Source organism: Cervus elaphus, chromosome 27 (assembly GCF_910594005.1).
Source record: "Cervus elaphus chromosome 27, mCerEla1.1, whole genome shotgun sequence".
Classification (NCBI taxonomy): Eukaryota; Metazoa; Chordata; class Mammalia; order Artiodactyla; family Cervidae; genus Cervus; species Cervus elaphus.
In genome coordinates, this window is record NC_057841.1 from 24,813,315 (window position 1) to 24,838,568 (window position 25,254).

Consider the following 25,254-nt stretch of genomic DNA (forward strand, 5'->3'; position numbering starts at 1 on the left):
TGGTTGGTGGTGGTTCATTTCACTTGTCCCATGATCTCTTCTGTTCCACATTATTGTATAGTATCTACTTTTCATGGCCTGTCACAATTTGTTTTCAAAACAGAACATTTTTCTTTACATTTCAGTAGAGAATTGCATGTGGAAATACCATCAAGAAGGTTTGTTTCGCCTAACTTATGTGAAATTGAAACATCAAAGCAATTAACATAACGAGTGGTGCAAATGATTTTCAACACTTGGTTTGGGTATTTTGAGTATGTCAGCTATCTACCATGTGGTGTAACAGTGCTTGTTCTCAATTAATTTCTCAATTTGATCACCATCAACGTCAACAGGTCTACCCAACTGTGGCATATTGTCCAGTGAGAAATCTCCAGCTCAAAACTTTGCAAACCACTTTTCACACATTCCATCAGTCACAGCACATTCCCCACACACTGCACACATCTTTTTCTGTATTTCAGTTGTTTTTACCTTTCTTGAAATAATAAAGCATATTATGCCAAGAATGTTGCTTTTCTTCATCTTCAATATTAAAATAGCAATACAAAAATTCACTAATTTTGATGTTTTTTTAAATGCATGCTGATATGACAGCAGTCACAATATTTTAATCTAATAAAATTGTTTCAAAAGAAGCTAAACAACTAAGCTCTACTAGCGCCATCTTGTGGAAAAAATGAACAAAACTTTTGGCCAGCCCAATATATCTATATAAGATGGTTCACTGAACTTGGGGCTTCCTAGGTGGCGCAGTGGTAAAGAATCGGCCTGCCAATGTGCAACAGACCCAGGTTCAAATCTCTAGGTTGGGAAGATCCCCTGGAGAAGGAAATGGCAACCCACTCCAGTATTCTTGCCTGGAGAATCCACGGACAGAGGAGCCTGGCAGGCTATGGTTCATGGGGTCACAAAGAATCAGATATGACTAAACACATGCGCACTGAACTTACGTGGTAATCATTTCATGATATATGTAATTGTGCTGTACATCTTAAACTTACATAGTGCTGTATGTCAATTATATCTCCATAAAACTGGAAGAAAAAAGAATGAAGAGGGTAAAAGAGAAATTTTAATATACTGAAAAAAATTTAGGAGATAGCATCCTGAAATTTCTCAGTAGCAGGTATATCATGGTGTTCTATGTTTTCTTTCAGCAGAGGGAGCACCTGAGATCCTACGGAGAGGTAACATGGAGAAGATAAATCCAAAGACGTATGCATCAGGTACACTCCAAATTTCACCTGTGAACAAAACAGCAGCAACAGGAAGACAGGTTATTTTAACAGTTAAAATAATTTTGCAAATAATAACGTTCCACTAAAATTAAGTCGGGTCTTTAAAGACAGGTCCTGGGACTTGATATGTCCTGTCCGTCATGTAGTAGAAGCAGTGAGAAACAGGGAGAACCCTGGTCTTCCCTGGTGGTCCAGGGGTAAAGAATCCACCTGCCAACGCAGGGGACACGGGTTCCATCCCCGGCCCAGGAGGCTTCCATGTACTGCCGGGCAACTAAGCCCATGTGCCACAACTACTGAGCTGGTACTCTGCAACAAGGGAAGGCACTGCAAGAAGCCTGTGTGCCGCACGACAGAGTAGCCCCCACGTGCAGCAACAAAGACCCAGCCTAGCCAAAGATAAGAATAAATTAAAAATTTAAAAGAAAAAAAAACATGACACCACCGATTCTCATTCTGAAGAGTTTTTTCCTAATAGTCTTCCACACCTTTTTATTGCTGGACCTTCTATTCTTTCTTCCTGCCTGTATCCCCTGAGTTTCCCACAGGAGGGCTTTGTCCTGCTCTGGGCTTCTGACCCACCATCAGGCTGATTTCTGCTCTGTTCCCTGATGCAAAAGCCATTTTGTGAAAATATGGGCAAAACTCTGCATTTTCTATAAGAACGTGTGATATGCACTGAGTTCTCCAAATTCTCCGGAATAAAGATGGAAGGTCCAAAATGAAAAGTCGTGTGAGTTTACTCCAGGTTTGCCATCAGTGCGAGTGAGCCAGGAGCACCCCTTTAGAATATGAGACATGCTCCCAGGTCTCTTCATTCCTGGGATTATAGCAGTTGGCCAGCACCGTGGTCCAGGCCCCAGGCTAGGGACCAGAACCAAATCAATTCCTTAGTATTTGTGTACAGGTAGGTGAGGAATACATAGGAGTTCTCTGTACTTTCTTTGCAGTTTTTCTATAAATCTAAATTTATTCCAAAATTTGAGAAAATAAAAGACTTGCACACAAGAATTATAGTGACGCTGAGAAATACCACTTCCATGTCTAGTAGCATTCGTGCCCACCCGTCCCCTCTCCTAACAACCTGTGTGGGGCAGACTCAAGGTCCCCATGCCCCCAGCTGACAAGGCCGGCTGCACCTGTGCAGAGAGAGACACTAGTGTAACACTCAAGTGCAACCGCTCTGCAGACCACACCTGTGCACATCTGCAAGGAAAGTTCTGTCGATCAGTGGCTGTGAAACAAAAACTCTGGCTTTGGAGAAACACAAGAAACAATGCAGACATTTTACCATCAGTTAACTTGCCAGGCTGTTACTGGAAAGAGATGAAACACTTGCCTTATTTCTATTAATTTTCAAGAATTGTTCCATGCAGCCTGACTGCTTACTTGGCTTTCTGGAATACTTTGCAAAGAGAAAGTCCTGACAGAAAGAGCGAGCCCAGAATGAGTCTTCCTAATGAATCATCTGTTAGAAAGTCAGCTTTTATCATCTAAACTCCATAATAACAGTCATTTTAGCCTCAAGAATATGACTTACAAACTTATTACAGTGAAATTTATTGAATCTTTCTGGGCAGCTATCCTGTTCACTCTAAGGCATTTTTTTTCCTTCGTGAGATTTCTGTGGCAAAGAAAACAAGATGGCAGAATTACTTTACTTACTATTTCTCCCCCACTCTTGGCCACACCATATGGCATGCAGATCTTAGTACCATGACCAGGAATCTAACCGATGCCCTCTGCAGTGGAAGTGCAGAGTCTGAACCAGGACCACCAGGGAAGTCCCTTTTTTTACCTTTTCTTTTTTGTAACTATTTCTTATCTATACTCCTTATCTCTTCAAAAAGATTTGAAAGCATCAAAAATATATGTAATAAAAAAAAAGTGAGACCTAGATGGGTGGGGTGGGGTAGGAGGTAGAAGGGAGATTCGAGAGAGAGGGAACATATGTCTATTTACAGGCTGATTCATGCTGTTGTATGGCAAAGACCAACACAACGTTATAAAGCAATTATCCTCCAATTAAAAATAAACAATTTTTTTTAAAGTGAGGAAATGAATGGAAAGGAAAAATAAGATAGTGTCACAAAGTCTGAACCTTGATGGTAGCCCATCAGCCTTAGAATGTTCTCCCACTTCTAAAAATCACTCAGCATTATTAAGGATTAATTCCAGTGTAGACAATGCATCAGGATCTTAAGATGGGGTGTCATATTTAGCAATCATGCTTACCTTTCTCTCTCGCCTCTCAGAAAGCTTTTGGAAAACATCTTGGTTTCGTTGTCCAGTTTGCTGATCGATGCAAATCATCTGACATCTGTTACAAGGTCCCAAAACCTGGGCGGTAGGAAGGGAGAAGACAGCATTGTCATGAAACTGACCCGACTGTCCCACTCTGCAGGGAGGAATCTGGGTCCAAGAGGAATGGTTGTAAACAGCCAATTTCAGACTCTCAGAGAAACACTCCAACTGCAAGGAGCCAAGAGTGCCACCTCTTCCCAATGCCCGCTAGGGAATCATCCACATGTGTTTGCCAGCTGACAGACCACTGCAGCAGGGTTTTATAGAAAAAGAAAAGGGTGGTCGTGGCTCGCAGGTGGTTATCAGGGGATGTGGGGCTTCCTCCAGGGAAGGCGAGCACTGATGGCAGGGCTTTCTGGGAGGAGATGGCCAGCCACACTCCCTGTGCTGCTGTGATGGCCACAGATCACTTGAGACTTGGGCAAATAGCTCACGCAACCACAGGTGCCCCTGTGAAACACACTGCAGTTTGCACCAAGGCCTGGCATGCCTGTGCGTGGATACACTCAGCTCTTCTCCTTTGAAGCCAAGTGCATGGCTTCTCATGCTTTGCTTGATCAATAATCTTGCCATAAAGGTCTTAATTCACATAACTCTCTCATGTTTGAATCTTTTAGGCTAAATCTCTCAAAATGAGGTTATAAAGTCAATACGTATAAAGCTCTTATGACTTGATAATACCCAGTGAGAAACTGCTTTCCAAAAGAGATGTGCTGGATTTTTTTTGCATTGTAACTACTTCAGCACTGAGTATTACCACCAATAAACATCTCTTAAGCATTTACTTAAAAATTTTGTTATCACTGAAGTATAGTTGATTTATGATGTTTTGGGTATACAGCAAAGTCATCTGAAAAAAAAATAACCCATTGCAGTTTATAAGATTCTGAGTATAGTTCCCTGTGCTATCCAATAGGTCCTGGTTGTTTACCTATTTTATATATGTCATCGTGTATCCATTAATCCCAGGTTCCTCATTTAGCATTTACTTTTTGAAAGACACAATATTAACTATAGCTGATAATTTTTAATGCCTGCATAGGACAACATTGTATGGATATAGCCCAATTTATTTAATCAACCTCCCTCTTATGGATATTTAGGGTATTCTCCAATTTTTATATTTATAAAGTATTGCAATAAGTAATTTTTAATATATCTTCACCTATTTGTAAGAGTACTTTTTACAGGATATACTTCTACAAGTAAATTTATTGGGTCAAAGGGCATGTATATTTTGACTTTCATTAATTAATGTTTATTAAGTATCATGACCTAAAGAAAGCAAAGCATCTGAGAGAGGTTTTTTTAAAGTCTTTCTTGTACTCATGTCCCCAGTATCTTACAACTTACGTGTTACAAAGTAAGTTTCTGAGAGTGATCCTAGTCTAGTTGTAGTTCTTTCTCTTTCCTTTTCCTTCTTTTCTTCCTTTCTTTCTCCCTCTCTCTCCATCTAACATACATTTAGTGTTTACTCTGGACCAGGCAGGATAAGTCAGAGCAGACGCTTTTACATGGCCAGGACACAGCAATAGAAAATGAAGAAGAGGAAGTCAGGATGGACAGATGAGGGGAAGGGCAGGAAGGCTGGTGCAGAGAGAGGTCTGCGGGAGAGAAAAGAGATCGCTTTTTCAAGGGGGAGCAGCTTCCAGCATAAGAGGAAGTTTGGAGAGGCAAATGGATAGAAAAGCTCTTTGGGGCATTCGTGTGCGTGTCTATGTGTGTGTGCCCTGCAGTTTATCGCTACCCCCACCTGCAGGGCTTCCCAGACGGCACCAGCGGTAAAGCACTCACCTGCCAATGCAGGTGACATAAGAGACGTGGGTTCCATCCCTGGCTGGGGAAGATCCCTTGGAGGAGGGCATGGTAACCCACTCCAGTATTCTTGCCTGGAGAATCCCATGGACAGAGGACCCTGGCGGGCTACAGTCGATGGGGTTGCAAAGAGTCAGACACGACTGAAGTGACTGAGCACGCACAGCATACCCAGCACCTGCAGAACTCTGAAATCTTCCCTTAGAGGTTAAATCACTGTGTACTGCCTTCCTGGAAGTTAGAGTGATGTTCTGTGCAGAGGACCCGTCCTTCCGTCCCCAGCTCATCCTTAGCTGTCCGGGCCATTCATTTTGTCAGCAACCATGGTGCACTGACTCTGGTCAGGACTGTTCCAGGCCCTAGACGGACAGTGGGGAATAAACAGACTTGGTCCCACTCTCCTACACTCTGAGAAAATAAGCATACACTGTGTGGAGCGTGACCCCGGGTGGGTCAGGAATAGTCTTCCCAAGGAGGTAACATCTCAGCTAGACCTGAAGGAGCTGCAGGAGAAGTGCGCCAGGCAGAGGGGACAGCAAGGGCAAAGGTCCTGAGGCAGGAATCTTGGCTTGTTGAGGGGATGGAGAGAAGGTCCGCACGACAGGCAGAGGAGGAGGGGTGCTGACCCTGGGGAGATGGGAGAGGCCACGGGGCTTAGGTCTCGGGGGCCTTATCCACTCTCGTGAGGAATGTAGATGTCAGCTGAAGACTTCGGGTTTGGCGACCCCAAAGCCTGGGGAGGTAGGGCAACTTGGTGCCTCATCCTTTGACTGCAAGCTCCTCCCCAGCTTCCAGTGAGGCCAGAAGCAAGATCGTGAGAAGTATAGCCGCCCCGGGCACTGAAGGACCATAAAGTATCTGGGATGTCCTCCAGGAGCTCCAGACAGCAAGTTTCAAGAGGAGGAAGTTCTCACAGACACAAGCATTCCAAGAAATAGCTAGTCTAGATACAGCGATGAGGTCTGTACCTCCATCACCTGTACATTCTCTCTTCATGTGAAACTGCCACCCACCCCCTTGAAGGAAGGATGGATAGATCATTCCAAGGGGTGACCCAGGATGCAGATGTCACATACCCTCCCACTGAGATTTTGTAGGGAAGAGTCAACCCCAAGGGTGGGATTCCCTTCTACCAGCTACTATCCCAGCCAAGGGTTGAGGTCAATACCCACTGACAACCCTTAAGGAAAGATAACAGGACTTCTCAGAACTTACCTGGAAACGCAAGGAACCAACTGAAATTTCATCCCATTTCTCTTCTTCAAAAGCCCTTGTTCCATTGGTAATAATATTGGCACGGAATCGTGAGATGAGATTGTTCATTGGGAATAATTCTTCTTTGCCATTCTCACAGCTATTTAAGACACACCAGAAAGAGAAAAGGTGGGGAGGCATGGATAATTGCACTAATGTAGTAAGTCAACATTTCTGCCATTTCGATGCCTGAGTTCATCAACGGTACTGTGGCCTGAGGCTTAGATGATGAACAAGCTTTTATCATGAGTGCAAGGCTAAAAGACACACCTCTGTTGTCGGACCTCCAGGATCTCCCCTGGAATGTGGTCCCACCTCCAATGAAGATGCTCACAAGAGGCAGCGTGATGGATGAGTCGATCCTTCCTGACAAGATGAAGAACTTTGGTAACCCAGTGAACAGGGGTCAAGTGGATAAACTTGTGAGAAAATACCAATTCTACAAGGTGAGCCAGGACAAGGCATTTAAAGAATGTCAACAGGCTTAACTACCAAGGACCTAAAAAGTACCAAGAGCTCACACTCTTTTTGGATATTTTTGGATATTAGACCATCATAAAGCTATATAGAGTATATACATGGGAGGTTTTAATATGTATTTTCTATGGAGAACAGATTGGTGGTTACCAGAGGTGAGGGGTGGGCAGAATGGGTGAAGGGGGTCAAAAGGTACAAACTTCCAGTTATAAGCAAGTCATGGGGGTGTAATGTACAGTATGGCAACTATAGTTAATAATAACTGCATTGTCTAAAAAAACACTTATTGCATATTTAAAAGGTGCTAAGAGAATAAAACTTAAAAGTACTCATCACAAGAAAAAATTTTTGCAGCAATGTGTGGTGACAGATGTTAACTAGAATTATTGTGACCATTTCTCAGTATATACAAATATGGGATCGTGTGGCACACCTGAAACTAATATAATGTTGCCTGTCAACTGCACCTCAATTAAAAAACTTTATTTCCTAACTTCCATCCTGTTTGCAGTTTTAACTGCTGCTGCTGCTGCTAAGTCGCTTCAGTCGTGTCCGACTCTGTGTAGCCCCATAGACGGCAGCCCACCAGGTTCCCCCGTCCCTGGGATTCTCCAGGCAAGGACACTGGAGTGGGTTGCCATTTCCTTCTCCAATGCATGAAGTGAAAAGTGAAAGTGAAGTCGCTCAGTTGTGTCCGACTCTTAGCGACCTCATGGACCGCAGCCTACCAGGCTCCTCCATCCATGGGATTTTCCAGGCAAGGGTAATAGAGTGGGGTGCCATTGCCTTCTCCAGCAGTTTTAACTAGGTGTATGTTATTTATGTAATTTTCTTGTTTAAAATTTTTGTTTACTACCATGAATGAATGAATGAAGTTCGCTCAGTCGTGTCTGACTCTTTGCGACCCGATGGACTATACAGTCCATGGAATTCTCCAGGCCAGAATACTGGAGTGGGTAGCCTTTCCCTTCTCCACAGGTACCATGAAAACGTTCCCTGTACCTCCATGCATCCCATCCCTAAGGTAAAAAAGCACTGAAAAAGCATCTGAAAACTTCAGCAGACAAGCATACAATATAAGCCCATTAAGTTGAGTTCAACCTTTTTGGTACCAGGAACTGGTTGCATGGAAGACAATTTTTCCTGGATGAGGGTTGGTGGGGGCATGGCTTCAGGGTGATTCAAATGCATTACATTTATCATGCACTTTATTATTATTACATCAGCTCCACCTCAGATCATCAGGCATTAGACCCCGGAGGTTGGGGACCCATGTTCTAGAGTGAAAGAAGCCATACTGGTGATGTTCCATGGGGCTGACTGAGAGGGGCATGAGGAAGGGGTCTGGTGCACTAGAAATGTTCACTGCCTGATCTGGGCGGTGGCTCCACGGGTATACAGACATCTGTAAACATTTACTGAACTATGTACTTATGATTTTTGCACTTCATTGTACATTAATAAAACTTTTAAGTTTCGGGGGAAATCCTTGAGCATACTGGAGTCTGCCTGGAGATAGAACTGAAAGACTCTGGGGGAGAGAAATGGGTCCGTGTCTGTATCCCAATCCCCTCCAAACAGTGGACAGCCAGAAGAAGCCAGGGACCAGAATAACCAAGTCCAGCTTTGCACTATGTGTAATTCCCAGGACCAGTGACAACCGCAGGGTCCCTGTGGGAAAGGAGAGGGTTAGCAAGTCCCAGTCCTAATATCCTTTGATTCTGGATTTATCCTCCAGGTGATAAACCCTCCCTTGTGCTTTATAAAAGGGAAAGTTTTATGTCTAAAAGCTATCAGCATCAGTATGTATACAAGAGCATCCATCAAATTCGAAACCAGAACCACGGACGCTCACCATGTACTAACCACAGGCTGTTTCTCTTATCTTTGATCACCTGTCCTTCCTACCCCCCACCACTTGTCAGCTTTTCACTAAACCAGCTGATAGGAACCAGAGCTGCATCAAGCCACGTCTTCTTCCATACCAAGAATTCCAAAAAACCACAAACTTGATCCCTCCAGGGCTCTGAGCACCTAAGAATGAAGGTAACTCAGTGCTGGGAAAACTCAGTGAACACCCAGGGACCATGCATCACGTTACTGCCCCCAAAACAGGGCAGCCTGGACCTCAGCAAGGGAACACCATTGTCTGTTTTTGCAGATGATGATAAACATGAATTGGGAAGCCCATGTGACGCAGTGGTAAAGAATCCACCTGCCAATGCAGGAGACACAAAAGACACGGGTTTGATCCCTAGGTCAGGAAGATCCCCTGGAGTAGGAAATAGCAACCCACTCCAGTATTCTTGCCTGAAAAATCCCACAGACATAGGAGCCTGGTGGGCTACAGTCCATAGGAGTCACAAAGGGTCAGTCAGACACAACTGAGCGACTGAGCACACACATAAACAGGAACTACTACGAAAGTCCATCTTTGTTGTTCTTATTAAGCTACATTTGTACATGTTTGTGTGTGTGCACACAGGTGCCGAGGACCACACGGCATGTGAGAGTCACAGGAGCCTGGCTCAGGGCACAGACGGGTGTAGACGAATGAGCCACCTGTCTCTGACATAATAGCTTACATAATAGCTCTTTTTGTCCCAGTGGTCTGATTACCTTGGGATTTCAATTTCCTCTTTGGAACAGTGAGGGGGCTTGAACCACCCAAGACCCTTTCTGGAGCAGACTTTTCCAGAGTCTTTGGGAGATCTCTGGGTGGGAGTGAGCAGGCAAGGGTGCTAGTTCTGTATGATGATACAAATGATATCTACAGTTATAACTGGAAAAGCATAACTGCTATTTTCACTCAAAATAACTGTGGAAGTAGGACAAGGCTCCTAGGGGCCAGGGAACAGTGGGAGGGTGGGCAAAACAGCTATGTCAAATTGCTGACAATTCCATTCATTAAAGCAAATGTCAAGAAATGAAATGATTAGACAATAAGAGTTGGGATTCTCCACTAAGCATCTTGAAGGCATCAAGAAGAACACTGGAAGAGAACCCTCTAAAAGATTAAGGTAAACTGGCCCAAAAAGTTTTGTGACTTCTGTGGACCTTAGGTTCTCAATGAAGGGTCTGGACTCAAGATTCTCAGAATTTTTCTCTCTGGGCAGGTAACTGGCTCACTCCCAGGGGCGAGTGGTTACACCTGCCTGCTATTCTGAAAGTGTTAGTCACTCAGTCATGTCCAATCTTTGTGAACTTACGGACTGTAACTTTCCAGGCTTCTCTGTACACAGAATTCTCCAGGCAAGAATACTGGTGTGGGTAGCCATTCCCTTCTCCAGAGGATCTTCCCAACCCAGGGGTCGAATCTGGGTCTCCTGCATTGCAGGTAGATTCTTTCCCAAGGCAAATAGCAAATAGTAAAGGAATCTTACCTTGTGCTTAATTGCTGCTGAAGTTCCAAAATACTGGATCTGTTTATGAGCAGATATTGTGCCTCATTCACCAGAGAAAGGGCGGCTGTTGTACGAGCAGACTGATCTAAAAAGGATGGAGTATTTAAAAGAAGGGCTGCTGGACAGGGAAACAACTTGTATCCACTGATGGGTAAACACATGAGGAAAATGTGGTATACATGCACAATGGAATATTATTCAGCCATTAAAAATGAAATCTTGCCATTTGCAATAACATGGAAAGACCTTAAGGGCATTATGCTAAATGAAATAAGTCAGAGAAAGGTAAGTTCTGTATGATCCCACTTATAGGCGGAATCTAAAAAAAACAAACAACAACAAAAAACCCACCAAAAAACAAGCTAACAAAACACAACAAAACAAGCTCATAGAGCAGATTGGTGGTTTCCAAAGGCACAGGGTGGGATGGGCGATATGGGTGAAGGGGATCAAATGGTACAAACATCCAAGCACAAAATATATAAGTCTTGGGGAGGGTAATGTTTACTGTGGCAACTATAGTTAATAAAACTGTATTGCCTATTTGAAAGCTGCTAGGAGAGTAAATCTTAAAAGTTGTCATCAAAAGAAAAAAAAAATGTAACTATGTATGGTGACTGATGTTACCTAGACTTGTGATGATCACTTTGCAATACATACAAATATCAAATTGTGTCATACACCTGCAACTAATATAATGTTGTATGTCAATAATACTAAATTCAAAAATTTAAATTAAATAAATTTTAAGAGAAGAGTTGCTTTCTTGGAATGCAAATGAATTGTGTTTCTATTGACTTGCATTTTTAAATAATACAGATTATTTCTACAAGGGAAAAATTGGTGCCCGTGGGAATAATAAAAATGTTCTAAGCATAATTCAAACAGAAAATTAGCTCCTAGAAGATTCTGTTACTAATCTAGAAAAAAATAATAAAATGCTGATGTTAAATTGTTCTAGCAAAGGAGACTTGGAGGCAACATTTCGAGAAGAGATGGAGCTGTGGGGAAGTAGCGGGGCTCTTCCCCAAGGAAGAAGAAGGACCTTGATGAGGGTCCTGGGTCCAGGACGATCTGTATCTAGTCTGTATCTGTATCTAGTCTGTATCTAGGAAGTAGCGGGGCTCTTCCCCAAGGAAGAAGAAGGACCTTGATGAGGGTCCTGGGTCCAGGACGATCTGTATCTAGTCAGGGAATCTAGTTAAGGAAAAGCTGGGTTTTGCCCTTGGCAAAGTTTGTAATATTGACTTTGCTGTTATTCAGTCACTAAGTTGCATCCAACTCTTCATGACCCCAAGGACTATAGCCTGCTAGGCTCCTCTGTCCCTGGGATTTTCCAGGAAAGAATACTGGAGTGGGTTGCCATCTCATTCTTCAGGGGACCTTCCTGGACCAGGGATCAAACCCACGTCCACTGCATTGGCAGGTGGATTCTTTACCACTGAGCCACTAGGGAAGCCCAATATTGACCTTAGATATATAGAAATAAGACAAGTTTTGAAACTACAGAAATTTTTTTTTTAAAAAAAGGAGTGGAAGAAAATATCAAAGCCATGCAGAACTGCCTCAACCTGTCACCCAGCTTTGATCAGCCGCTTGTTGGGTGCACCATAGCTGTCATTATACAAGATGTTGATATGAAAGTGTTGCCTGGACCAAAACCTAGGGAGCTGTTTCAGATTCAGGCCTGTGGATGCCAGATTACAAAAGAATGGATAGTGCCAAGAGAATCGCTTACAGGTTCTTTACCTCCATGGCTTATTTGCTAGAACAGCTCATCAGAGCAGTGAGGTGTCCACAAAAGGCCCTTCTCACCCTTCACTGGGAAAGACCGCACCTTTCATGTGGCATATTGGCCCTGGGGCTAAAAATCTCCTGGGTGGAGAAACAAAAGCCCCATTCACAGCCCTGGAGTCTGTGCCGAGAAAATAAAAGTCTCTCAGGTGTGGGTGAATGATTCTCCTGTAGGTCAGATGACTTCCAATTCTTTGCTAACCACAAAACTGCAGGAACTAATTAAGCTGTCAAGTGACAGATGATTAAGATCATCTGATCTTAATGATGATCAGATCATTAACATCAGATCATCTGATGTTAGATCCCTGTGCCTCAGAAGAAAGGTCTGAGTGACAGCGCGCTAACCAAATTCCATCATCCCCAACTCTTTTTTTTTCATTTATTTTTATTAGTTGGAGGCTAATTACCTTACAATATTGTAGTGTTTTTTGCCATACATTGACATGAATCAGCCATGGATTTACATGTGTTCCCCATCCTGAACCCCCCTCCCACCTCCCCATCCCCAACTCTTTATTGACTTAAATAAGATTCTTCAGAAAAGAACCAACACCCAGCACCAGCTATTCCAATCATAGATGATAGCAGTTCATGGACACGGGAATTAATCATGGGCAGTCAGTCATCTCATTAAGAGATTTATTTTCCACTATTTTTTCTCTTTATGTTTAATAGCTATTTTTCAAATTTTATAATATACTTTTTATTGCTTTGATCAACTGTGTTGATTTTTTTTTTAAATTACTACAAATCATGATAAGAACTCAACCTGGAAAAAATGTCCTAACACTGAGACTCTACAATCACCGTAAACTTTAAAAAATTTTATGCATTTCATTTCATATATAATTTTAGTTTCAGGTAAATATGATAGGGTGACCAAGGAAAGATTTTTCAAACCTAAAATATATAACACTAAGATGAAATTCCATCAAGGAAGTGAAATGGCAATCCAAGTTGAAGAAGGAAAAGGAAAGAAAGATAATTTCTGTACATTAAAAATAGTTTTTCAGGATTTCCGTGCTGATCCATTGGCTAAGAATCCACACTTCCACTGCTGAGGGTATGGATTAGATCCCTAGTTGTGGAACTAAGATCCTGCATGCCTCAAGGTGGGGCCAAAAAAAAAAACAAAAACAAAAAAAATAGTTTGTCCATATACATATTTTTAATGAATACTCATAACAATCAAATTATTATGATAATGAGATCCCACTGGCTTATATTTAAAAGGGCAAAATACGTGTTTTCATTTTAATGACTACAAGTGTACTTTGTTTTGTGTTTCCCAGGCGGCACTAGTGGTAAAGAACCCACCTGCCAATGCAGCAGACGTAAAGAGACACAGGTTCAATTCTTGGATCTGGAAGATCCTCTGGAGGATGACATGGCAACCCATTCCAACATTCTCACCAGGAGAATCCCATGGACAGTGGAGCCTGGCGGCCTACAGTCCATGGGGTTGCAAAAAGTTGGACACAACTGAAGCAATTTAGCTCACAGCATGCACAAACTTCGTTTTATTGAATTCCACCTTAATCGAACCTCACAGGTACCTAGCAGGTATTATACTTTTTATAAATTGAAGGTCTGTGGCAACCCTGCATCGAGCAAGTTTATTGCACCGTTTTCCCAACAGCACCAACAGCTTTTGCTCACTTCATGTCTCTGTGTTGCATTTTGGTAGTTCTCGCAATGTTTCAATCTTTCTCATTATTATATTAGTTACAGTGATCTGTGATGTTACTATATGATCTATGTTCCTAAGTTATGTGATCTTTGATGTTACTATGACTTGCTGAAGGCTAAAGTATTTTTAATTAAGGTATGTACACTGATTTTTAGACCTAAAGCTATTATATACTTAATAGATTATGGTAGAACATAAACATAACTTTTATATGGACTGGAAAACCAAAAAAATGTGTGACTTGCTTTTGTGGTGGTCTGAAACTGAACCCACAATATTTCCAAGGTAAGCCTGTATATATGCAATATGCTGGAAATCACATCCTTTGCAACTGCTTAAACTACTTTTAAAAAATTTAGCTGACAATGTAAAGGGGTAGTGTAGTTTAAAAAATTTAAGTGTTCAAAGACCTAGACCCAGACCATCAGAGGCCACACCACCATAAATGGCATCCTTGAAGTATAATGTTCACAAGCTGACACTCCCTGATCTTGTATCGAGCAGGCAACAGATTCACTCTGCTGCCCCCTTCACCTGCCCAGGTTCCATCTCCCATCAGGACAGTCAGAGCCTGTCTGACCTCTTTGCTTCCTTCTTCTCTCTCTCCATTGCAGCCTCCACACCTCACCAGGGCTGTCTTTCTGATACAAGCAGCATCATGAAACTCCCCAGCATAGAATTCTTCAATGAGTCTACCACCCACAAGATAGTGCTTCTGACTCAGCAACACGTTCATCTCATCTCCCCAGCTCTACCCCCAACAACCCCCTACCCACATCCCACCCTCTTAAACCCTTCCCTGAACCCATGAAATGCCAAGCCCAGCCAGTAGTCTTCAGCAGTCTTCTTGCCTCTCTCTTCCTGGAATATTCCTACTCTCCTGTTAAAATGTAACTCCAAACTCACCTCTTCCCTGAAGCCCTCCAAGACTCATTCCAGGTGTAGACTTACAAGCCAGTCTCCCTGAGAGCCAGTGACTAAGCCAGGTCATTCCTGCCCAAATCAGGAATGTAGCAACTATCCAGTCTGTTGATTTAGTCATCTAGTATTTACTGAGCAACTACCATGAGCAACTACTAGTCTGCTCTAAACACTGAGGACAAAGCACTGAACAAAGCAGAGAAAAACCCTTCCCTCACAGAGTTTATGATCTAGCAGAGGGAAGGCAGAACACAAACAGGAAAACCGAGTAAAATGTTTGCCTTACAGGATGTGAAACATGACACAGAGGGACCTCCCTGGTGACCCAGTGATTAAGACTTCACGCTGCCAGTCCAAGGGGTAAAGGTTCAATCTCTGGTCAGGGAACTAAGATCCCACATGAACTGTGGCACGACCAAAAGATTTAAAAAAAAAAAAAAAGAGCCACAGAGAAAAATAAAACAGGGAATGAGCTGGGAGGTTCAAGAGGGGGCTCTAGTTCACAGGAGGGCAGTCAGGCAAGGGTCCCCTGAGAAGGCGACATTGGAACCGACACCTTGAAAGCTCACTCTTCGCATATGGTACTGTGACCTCAAAGTACTTTCTTCTCTAAAGTCTCATTTTATGCTCACAACAGCTTACGGCAGGAAAGACTGTCAAAACCCTTAAATCTGAGTAATTGAGGTCTGCAGAATTTCAACACCATGAGGTTCAAGGATTTGCCAAGCTCTCACAATCACTTGGTGTCAGGACCAAGACTAGAAATCCAGATTTTCTTAGGATCTAGCAAGCTACCGATGTTTTTATTTAAAAAACAAAAACAAAAAACTAACCCATGTTTCTAAACATACAGGACTTAGGCAGAGAGCTTGAGCGGAGCCTGCAAGCCCACCTCAGTCTCCTCAGGGTCAGTCTGAAGACCACGCATGGGTGCTGCTGACCTGTGGGATCACCTCGGCACCTATCTGCCAAAAGCCTACCACCCCCACTTCATGAGCAGATTACTCTGTCAACCCATTTTGTGGACTGATGTTCATGCCTGCAAGTGTGAGTTCAAGTTCCTGTCCCTTAAGAAGCAATCCAAAGTGTAATACCTTTGCCGTGTTTCTTCTTTGCATTTCTTTGAAAGTCTGAACTTTGTTTGATCAAATGATAGGGACGGCCAAAAAACTTTGACAGCCAGTTGGAAATTTTTTCTCCACAATCATATGTGTTTACCCTGCCAAAAAAGAAAAAGGATGGATGGTGAACGTTACGTAGTATTCCTTTAAGTAATTGAAATAGCAAAATGTTATATAGTATAATATAACAGAATATAATAGAATATAATGAAGTCCCCAGCAATATAGACACCTATAGTGACAGGTGTGCTTAGGAAGCTGCAGAGAAATTTCCAAGGCATGGGAAGGCCTGAGGTTTGTGCCTTTTACAAAGTTTTCAGATCAAATTAAAAGCTTTAGAAATTTCTGTTTCTACCTCTCCTTTTACCTAAATCTAATCTCAACCAGAAAACATGTGGAATACAAATGTTCTGATTGTGGGTCCCAATCTTATGGTTCCTAGCCCATCTAATACCCCAACCAATTAAAGCCCCCAAACACAAAAATTATTAACTTCACGGTTCATGAGTGATTCATATACTAGTAGAAGACTTTTAAAATGCCAGTGGCTTTTAGTGAACACAGTAAAGCAGTCAGTGGGTCCAGTTGTGTTCAGGAAATGATGATATGCACAGTTCTGATCAGAGTGCATTTCCTTCTGCACTGTGAACAAGTAAGCCATGAAGGGATATGTCAAACACTTAAGCTACACACATCCAAACTGGACTCAAGCTGTTAGCACCTCTGGAAGTACATGCTTAGGAAAGGTGGGAAGGTGATAGTGTGAGGATGGTGCTCTACCCAATTGGGCATTGTGGGCCCTGGCCGTGCTGGAGGCCCATGGGGTGAGCACACTCTGCACCCTCTTGCCAGTTCTTGTGTAGATTTAAACACTCATCAAAGCACATTTTCAATCAGAGTAATGAATTTTGGGTGAATATTTTGGAAATGTACTACAGCAAATCTTCCATGGAGAGATATACAGCCATTTCCGGGTGAAAGTGAAGTGGAAGTGAAAGCATTAGTCACTCTGTCATATCCAACTCAAGACCCAATGGACTGTAGCCCACCAGGCTCCTTTGTCCATGGAATTCTCCAGGGAAGAATACTGAGTGGGTTGCCATTCCCTTCTCCAGGGGATCTTCCTGACCCAGGGATTGAGCTCACAACTCTTGTACTACGAAGCAGATTCTTTACCATCTGAGTCTGCAATTATTTATCCCTGGTTTCATGTAGCTGCATCTGAGAAGACTGGCATTTTCTGGTTAATAAAGCCTTTTGGATAGCGTGAGCTCAGGCTTCTTATAGTGGGAACCATGAGTGCTCAATATAATGAAAATGGCCTTAGGTGCATCTTTCAAAGCACCAGAGAGAATGTCTACAAAGTGAGGTTTCGTTCTTCCCTTCCCTGAGAGTTTCACCTGCCACAGCCTCACCTGTCCGCACAGACTTTGCTTTGGCAAATCTGAACCTGCTCACTGTTCTCCTCAAGAGGCACCTCTATAGGCTCCATCCCTAATGAACAAAGGTTAGAGACAAATTTATCATCATGCAAAAAAGAACAAGGATGTGTTTTTAAAGTCCATTATTCTGAAATATATAAGAATTAATGGAGCCCATTATACAGAGTGAAGTAAGCCAGAAAGATAAAGAACATTACAGCATACTAACACATATATATGGAATTTAGAAAGGTGATAACGATAACCCTATATGCAAAACAGAAAAAGAGACACAGAAATACAGAACAGACTTTTGAACTTTGTGGGAGAATGTGAGGGTGGGATATTTCAAAAGAACAGCATGTATACTGTCTATGGTGAAACAGATCACCAGCCCAGGTGGGATGCATGAGACAAGTGCTCCGGCCTGGTGCACTGGGAAGACCCAGAGGAATCGGGTGGAGAGGGAGGTGGGAGGGGGGATCGGGATTGGGAATACATGTAAATCCATGGCTGATTCATATCAATGTATGACAAAACCCACTGGAAAAAAAAAATAATAATAAAAAAAAAAGTGAAAAGGTTTTAAAAACAGAAAAAAAAATAAAAAATAAAAAAAATAAAGTAAATACCTGGCTCAACAAAAGAAAAAAAAAAAAAGAATTAATGAGCTGGGCAATTGGTTGAATCAAATAAGTGGCTGGGTCTTAGAAATCTCTTTTTAACACAGAGATTCTCTTCATCGCTGTTAGCACCACCAACAGCAGGTGCACGGAGCAGCTTTCTCGTGGGAGACCCTGCACTGGGGCAGTCACATCCATAGTCCCTGCGATGCTGTAAATTCCCTCTGAAAGATGTCTCTCCCTCTGGATGACTCCACATCCTGACGTCATTGCTTTCTAAGCTACCTAGATCTTCTAGAAATAGACAGGCCAGCATGAAGGCTCGCTCTGAAAGGATGTCAGCATAGAGTGTCAATTCTCCTAGCTCCTAGGAGTCAGCATCAAATTGGATTCCTGAATCAATCATCATTAGCACTAAAAAAAAAAAAAAAATCTGTTACCACGTCAGTGGAGCTGGGAAGTGATTCTTTTCTAAAAAGTTTTTATACACATTATACATACAAAGGAGCATATAACATATGTATGTAAACTTAGAATAAAATATGTGGAAGAGACTAGAGGAAATTGATCCAAGGCCACTGAAGAGTGTAAGATTGTTGATAAAGGCTGGAACAGCTGAGACATGCTGCCACTCTGCATGCCTTCTCATCCTTCATGAGTTATTAAAAATACAGGGAAAGGCATGAAGCCAAGACGCCTGAGTAGAATTCGTGGTGGCCCTTCTCCGTGGATACCTCCTCTGTGGCCCACCAGTGCCATCCAACCATACAGGTTCATGTTGATGTTTCGTAGAAAGCAACACAATACTGTAAAGCAATTATCCTTCAATTAAAAATAAGTAAATTTTGAAAAATTTACACACAAGTGTTCATAGTAGCATTATTCATAATAACCACAAGTGGAAACAATCTAAATATCCATCACCTGATAAGTGGATACAAAAATAAGTATGTCTAATTATTCAACAGTATGATGACCCTTAAAAACATTATGCTGAGTGGAAGAAGTCAGTCACATATTGTATGATCCCAATTACATGAAACATCCAGAACAGGCAAATCCATAGAGACAGAAAGTAGATTAGTAGTGCCAAGGACTGGGAATGAGGTCGGGAATGGGGAGTGACTCCTAGTGGGTATGGGCTTTCTCATTTAGGGTGATGAAAAAGCATTCTAAAATTTATTGTGGTGATGATTGTGAATATACAAGAATAATAATAATTGAATGGTACAGTTTAAATGAATACATTTTGTGGAATATTATGTAAATATTGGTAAGGCTAGAAGAAATAAATAAAAAGGTGGAAAATGATATACTGTGCAAACACTAACCAAAACAGAGATGAATGGCTGGATTTGTAACAAAGAATTTCACACTTCAAACTTTGAAACAAAAAAAATTATGATATATAAAGAGGAACATTGTTTAAAGAGGGGACAACTCACCAAGAAGTCAATAATACTATGTGAAGCAAAAACTAACAGAACTAAGGAGAAAGCAGATAAATCTACAATCACAGCTGAGAACTTCAACACTCTTCTTTCAGTCATTAACAGAACTAGTAGCAAGTGCATAAAAAGTCAGCAGGTATATAGAAAAACAGCATTACTGATCAACAAAGTGGATATAACTAACATGTATAGAACACTCCACCCAACAACAGAATACACATTCCTCTCAAGTGTATATGGAACACTCAAGGCAATAAAACACATTCTTGGTTATAAGCTAGAACTTAACAAATTTTAATGAATTTAAAATCTACAAAGTAAATATTCTCTTTTGGAGAGTTTAATGGAATTAAACTAAAAATCAATAACAATGAAAACAAGAACATCTCCAAATACATCGAAATAAACACACTTCTGTAATCTACGGGTCAAAATGAACACATAGAGAGCAAGTAAGGACATCAAAAGATGCTTAACATCATTAGCCGGTAGGGAAACCAAATTAAAATCATGATGGGATGCCATTACACACCTATTAAAATAAATAAAAACACTGACAAAAACTGACCAGATGTGGAGCAACTGGAATTTGCATACATTACTGGTGGGAATGAAAACAATACATTCCAGAAAATGGTCTGGAAGTTTCTTTTAAAGGTAAATTATCCTTACTATATGACCCTGCAATCAACTCCTAGTATTTATTCTAAAGAAATGAAAATTTCTGAGCACCCAAAAACCTGTACATGAATGATAAAAGCATCTCTAGTCATAATTGCTTAAAACTAGAAATGACTCAAATGCCCTTCAGTAGATAAAAGGAGGGCATACCACACTCTGGAATGTCCATACAATGGAATACTACTCAATAATAAAAAAGGATAAACTACTGATTCATGCAGTAACTTAAATGGGACTTAAAGGCATCATGCTGAGTGAAAGAAGCCAATATCAAAAAGTCACAGATTACGTGATTACATTTATATAACATCCTCAAAAAAACTAAGAGTGATAATTTTTAAAGGGTATATTAAAAAAAAAAAGCCATAGTGATAGAGCTTTGACTGCCAGGTGTTAAGGATGGGGAAAAGAGAGACTGAAAAGGGATAGCGTGAAGGAGTTTTCTGGGGCTTTGTTTCTTGTTTTGTATCTCGTTTATGGGAGTGGCTATACAATTGCGTGCATGTTTTAAAATTCATACAGAGAACAAAAGGCCAAGAATAGCCAAGACAATTTGGAAGCATGAGGTAGGACAAGCCCTATCAGTTCTTGCTGTTGTTTTTCAGTCTCTCAGTCATGTCCAACTCTTTGTGACCCCATAGACTGCAGCACACCAGGCTTCCCTGTCTTTTACCATCTCCTGGAGCTTGCTCAAACTCATGTCCATCGAGTCAGTGATGCCATCCAACCATCTCATCCTCTGTCATCCCCGTCTCCTCCTGCCCTCAATCTTTCCCAGCATCAGGGTCTTTTCCAATGAATCGGCTCTTCCCATCAGGTCACCAAAGTATTGGAGTTTAGCTTCAGCATCAGCATTTCCAGTGAATATTCAGGACTGATTTCCTTTAGGATTGACTGGTTGGATCTCCTTGCTGTCCAAGGGACTCTCAAGAGTCTTCCCCAAAACCACAGTTCAAATGCATCAATTCCTAGGCACTCATCCTTCTTTATGGTCCAACCCTCACACCTGTACATGACTACTGGAAAAACCATAGCTTTGACTATATGGACTGTTGTCAGCAAACTAATGTTTCTGCCTTTTAATATGCTGTCTAGATTTGTCACAGCTTTTCTTCCAAGGAGCAAGCATCTTTCAATTTCATGGCTGCAGTCACCATCTGCAGTAATTTTGGAGCCCAAGAAAATGAAATCTGTCACTGTTTCCATTTTTCTTCATCAATTTGTCATGAAATGATGGGACCAGATGCCATGATCTTAGTTTTTTGAATGCTGAGTTTTAAGCCAGCTTTTTTGCTCTCCTCTTTCACTTTCATCAAGAGGCTCTTTAGTTCTTCTTCACTTTCTGCCATTAGGGTAGTATCATCTGCATATCTAAGGTTATCCATATTTCTCCTGGCAATCTTGATTCCAGCTTGAGCTTCATCCAGTCTGGCATTTCGCATGATGTACTCTGCATGTAAGTTAAGTAAGCAAGGTGACAATAGACAGCCTTAACGTACTCCTTTTCCAATTTTGAACCTGTCTGTTGTTCCATGTCTAGTTCTAACTGTTGCTTCTTGACCTGCATACAAGTGTCTCAGGAGGCAGGTAAGGTGATCTGGTATTCCCATCTCTTGAAAACCTTACCAAAGTTTGTTGTGATTCACACAGTCAAAGGCTTTAGCATAGTCCATGAAGCAGAAGTAGATTATCAGTTATTAAGATTCAGTATATAGTTTTTGTAGTAACATTGGCTCATTGGTTCAAGAAAAAATAAACCAGTGGAACAGAATGGAATACCTACAGCCAAGAAACACAATCACTGAATATATGGAAATGGGATATATCACAAAAGTATAGCTATAATTTAGGAGGGAAACTGGAATATTCTGTAAATGGTAGGCAGGGTACAGAAGAAGGAGTGAGAGCACAGAGAAGTACATAGGGAATTTCATCTATTCTGTAATGTTTTTATTTCTTAAAAGAAAGAGGAGGAGAAAGAGGATGTGGCAAAAGGAGAAAGGCGGTGGGTAATAAGAGGGGAGAGGTAGGGGGAGGAGGACGGAGAGGAGGAGGAGAAATTGAAGCAAATGTGGCCAAATGCTAAGTTTGTTAAAACAGGATGATGTAAGTATGTTGTTCTTCACATTTGTGCTGTCCAACGCTGTAGCCACTACATGTAATAATTTAAATTAATTAAAATTAAATAAAATTTAAAGTTTAGCTCCAGCATCCTGCTAGTCCCATTACACATACTCAGTGGCCACATCAGATTGATGGCTACCAAACAGCACAATGAAGATGTTGAACATTTCCATCATCACATAAGGGTCCACTGGACAGAGCTGGTCTACATTCATATGTGTTAAGACAGTTCCTAATAAAAATCCACAAAGAAGAATTAAAGCTTGCAGAACCTATGAAGAGTGAAGGAAATAAAATTAATGTAAGTGAAAGGACAACATATAATTTCAAAATCGACACCTCTTTACTTTCTGATTGGGTTATCAGATCTTTACCTTTTCCCAGAAATACCCTCCACACACACACAAAACAAAAAACACAAGAGGAACAAACTTCCCGTTGTCTCTTCTAGACATCATTTCACTTCCTTTTGGACTATTTTAATATTTAGGTAGAAGAAAAGCCGTGGTTTTACTTTATGAGAATAAAGCTACTCTGGACAACCACTCTGTAAAAGTGAACCCCGTTTTCAGACCTTGGGCTTTGATGACCATGACCCTCCGCTGCAGGTCAATGAAGGGCTGGATCAGGCAGAGCCGGGGCTCCTGTTTCTGACTCAGGCAAACGCCGTTGTGATTCACAACCATCCAACTTCGGTCATACAGCAGCCCTTGACTTCCTAGAGGCCACCTGGTCACCTAAAAAAAAAAAAAGTCAGTGTATTTTAAGCCAGAGCTCCTCAAAAATGATCTTCTCATTTATTGTACAGGGGCTGCACAGATGCAGATGGACTTCAGGAATTCAGCACAGACTCTTGAAGGAAGAAAGTGTGGAAGAGAAGGAAACAAAGAAGACAGGGACTTTCCTGGTGGCCTTGTGATTAAGAATCCACCCCGAAATGCAAGAGATGCAGGTACGGTCCCTGGTCAAGGAACTAAGATCCTATGTGCCTAGGAGTGGCTAAGTCCTCAAACCTCAACTCCTGAGCCCTCACTCTGGAGCCTTCATGCTGCAACTAGAATGCCCGTGAGCCGCAATTACTGAGCCTGAGAGCCTGCCAGGAGTAGAGAGTCTGTGTGTCTGTGCTCAGTCATGTCCAACTCTTCAAGACCCCATGGACTGTAACCCGCCAGGCTCCTCTATCCATAGAATTCCCCAGGCAAGAACATTGGAGTGGGTTGACATTTCCTTCCCCGGGAGATCTTCCCGATGCAGGGATCGAACCTGCATCTCTTGTGTCTCCTGCATTGGCAGGTAGATTCTTTACCACCAGAACCACCTGGGAAGCCCATGTGCTGCAACCGAAGATGCCGCATCACACAGCAGAGACCTCGTGTGCCTCAACTACAACCTGACGCAGCCAAATGAATGAATGTTTAAAAAGAAGAAGACAGTGCAAAGGAGACTATGGGATCGAGGTACCTTCCATTTACCCTCCAGATCCAGTCTCCATCCTGTCCACTTCAGCGTGCTTTTTGAGTGGGCAATAGGTGTGCCTAGCCGGGACGTGGAGAGCAGGTCTCTGCCCCAGCCTGTGCTCCACTCCCCTCCGCACAGGTCTCTGCTGCTCCTACTGTGTGTCCTTCCACAGTGGTGGACGCCTGAGGCAGGCATGTCCTGGTAATATAGACGTGTTTCTTGCACAAATTGTGGCTCCACTGAAATGGTCACTAAGCTGATCCATTTTAAGTGCATAAAATATGTATATTCCTCAATTCTTCATATTTCTACAAAATTAAAATACAAATTATGCCCAGTGCCCAGATCTTGCACATAGTACCATTCTCCAATAAAAACAACCAGGACTTCTTGGAGAAATGGTTTATTCTAGGGCTGGGTCAGGAAATATGCAAGATGAGCCAGGAGTACTTTGTAGTGCTGGAAAAGTAAGGAAGTGCTCAAAAAAACAAAATAATGGGGGTACATCAAAGGAATGCAGGAGTTAACTGAAAGCGTGTCCAATGGGGGGAAAAAAAGCAGAAACATTTGAACAACAACAATAATAATAATAATAATGTAATATTGGATTGGGCTTCCTGGTGACTTCCCTGGAAAAGAATCTGCCGACAGTGCAGGAGACCAGGGTTCAATCCCTGGGTCGGGAAGACCCCCTGGAGAAGGGAACAGCAACCTGTTCCAGTATTCCTTCCTGGAGAATTCCATGGACAGAGGAGCCTGGCGGGCTACAGTCCACGGGGTCACAAAGCCTCAGACACAACAGCAACTAACACATATATACACAGCATTGGATTATACTCTAAAATATAAAATAAATACCCATGAGTCCATACTGATATAAATAAATGATTAAATAGGAAAGTCAACTCTCTTATATAGAAGAATTCCAAATTATTGATGTAAATGGCCCCCTCTCAAGAAGGCAGAGTGTAACTCCTTACCCATTAAGTGTGGGCTACCCTTAGTCACTTGTCTCTAAAGGGTATACAGTATGGGAATGGGTGGAGGGGGAACTGTACAGTGAAGAAATCTGGCAAACACTATGAGACCCAGGTTATTATCAGTAGTGATAAACCACAATGGTAACTATGTACCCTGACACGATACGATGAGAACTTTATCTCTGTGGTCCTCCTGCCATAAAACCCCAAACCCCAGTCTAATCCTCAGAAAGACATCAGATAAAAACAAACTGATGGGTATTCTAACAAATATTTGATCAGGATTCCTTAAAACAATCAAGGTTCTGAAAACAGGGAAAGCCTAAGAAACTGGTACATCCCCAGAGAAGCGTAAGGAGACACGAGAGCTAAACATAACGTGGTGTTCTGGATGGGATCCAGAACACAAAAAGCACATTAGGGGAAAAATAATGAGATACCAATAGTGTGGGACCAGGTCTTTGCAGTTTCGTCCACAGGTTAAACCCACCA

General features: G+C 42.0%; 1 protein-coding gene across 1 annotated transcript in view; it reads right to left on the bottom strand.

Moving 5' to 3' along the window:
- Window positions 1-1,055: 1,055 nt before the first annotated feature.
- The window catches only part of MOCOS (molybdenum cofactor sulfurase), a 53,089-nt gene continuing 28,890 nt past the window's right edge, over window positions 1,056-25,254 (bottom strand). Inside the window, exons 9-15 of the mRNA XM_043889504.1 lie at window positions 22,899-23,061; window positions 17,440-17,518; window positions 15,998-16,122; window positions 10,475-10,580; window positions 6,576-6,714; window positions 3,477-3,581; window positions 1,056-1,247 (exon numbers count right to left, since the gene is read on the bottom strand). Coding sequence (XP_043745439.1) covers window positions 1,095-1,247; window positions 3,477-3,581; window positions 6,576-6,714; window positions 10,475-10,580; window positions 15,998-16,122; window positions 17,440-17,518; window positions 22,899-23,061 — 870 coding nt within the window. The 3' untranslated portion in view covers window positions 1,056-1,094. The remainder of the gene's footprint in view (window positions 1,248-3,476; window positions 3,582-6,575; window positions 6,715-10,474; window positions 10,581-15,997; window positions 16,123-17,439; window positions 17,519-22,898; window positions 23,062-25,254) is intronic.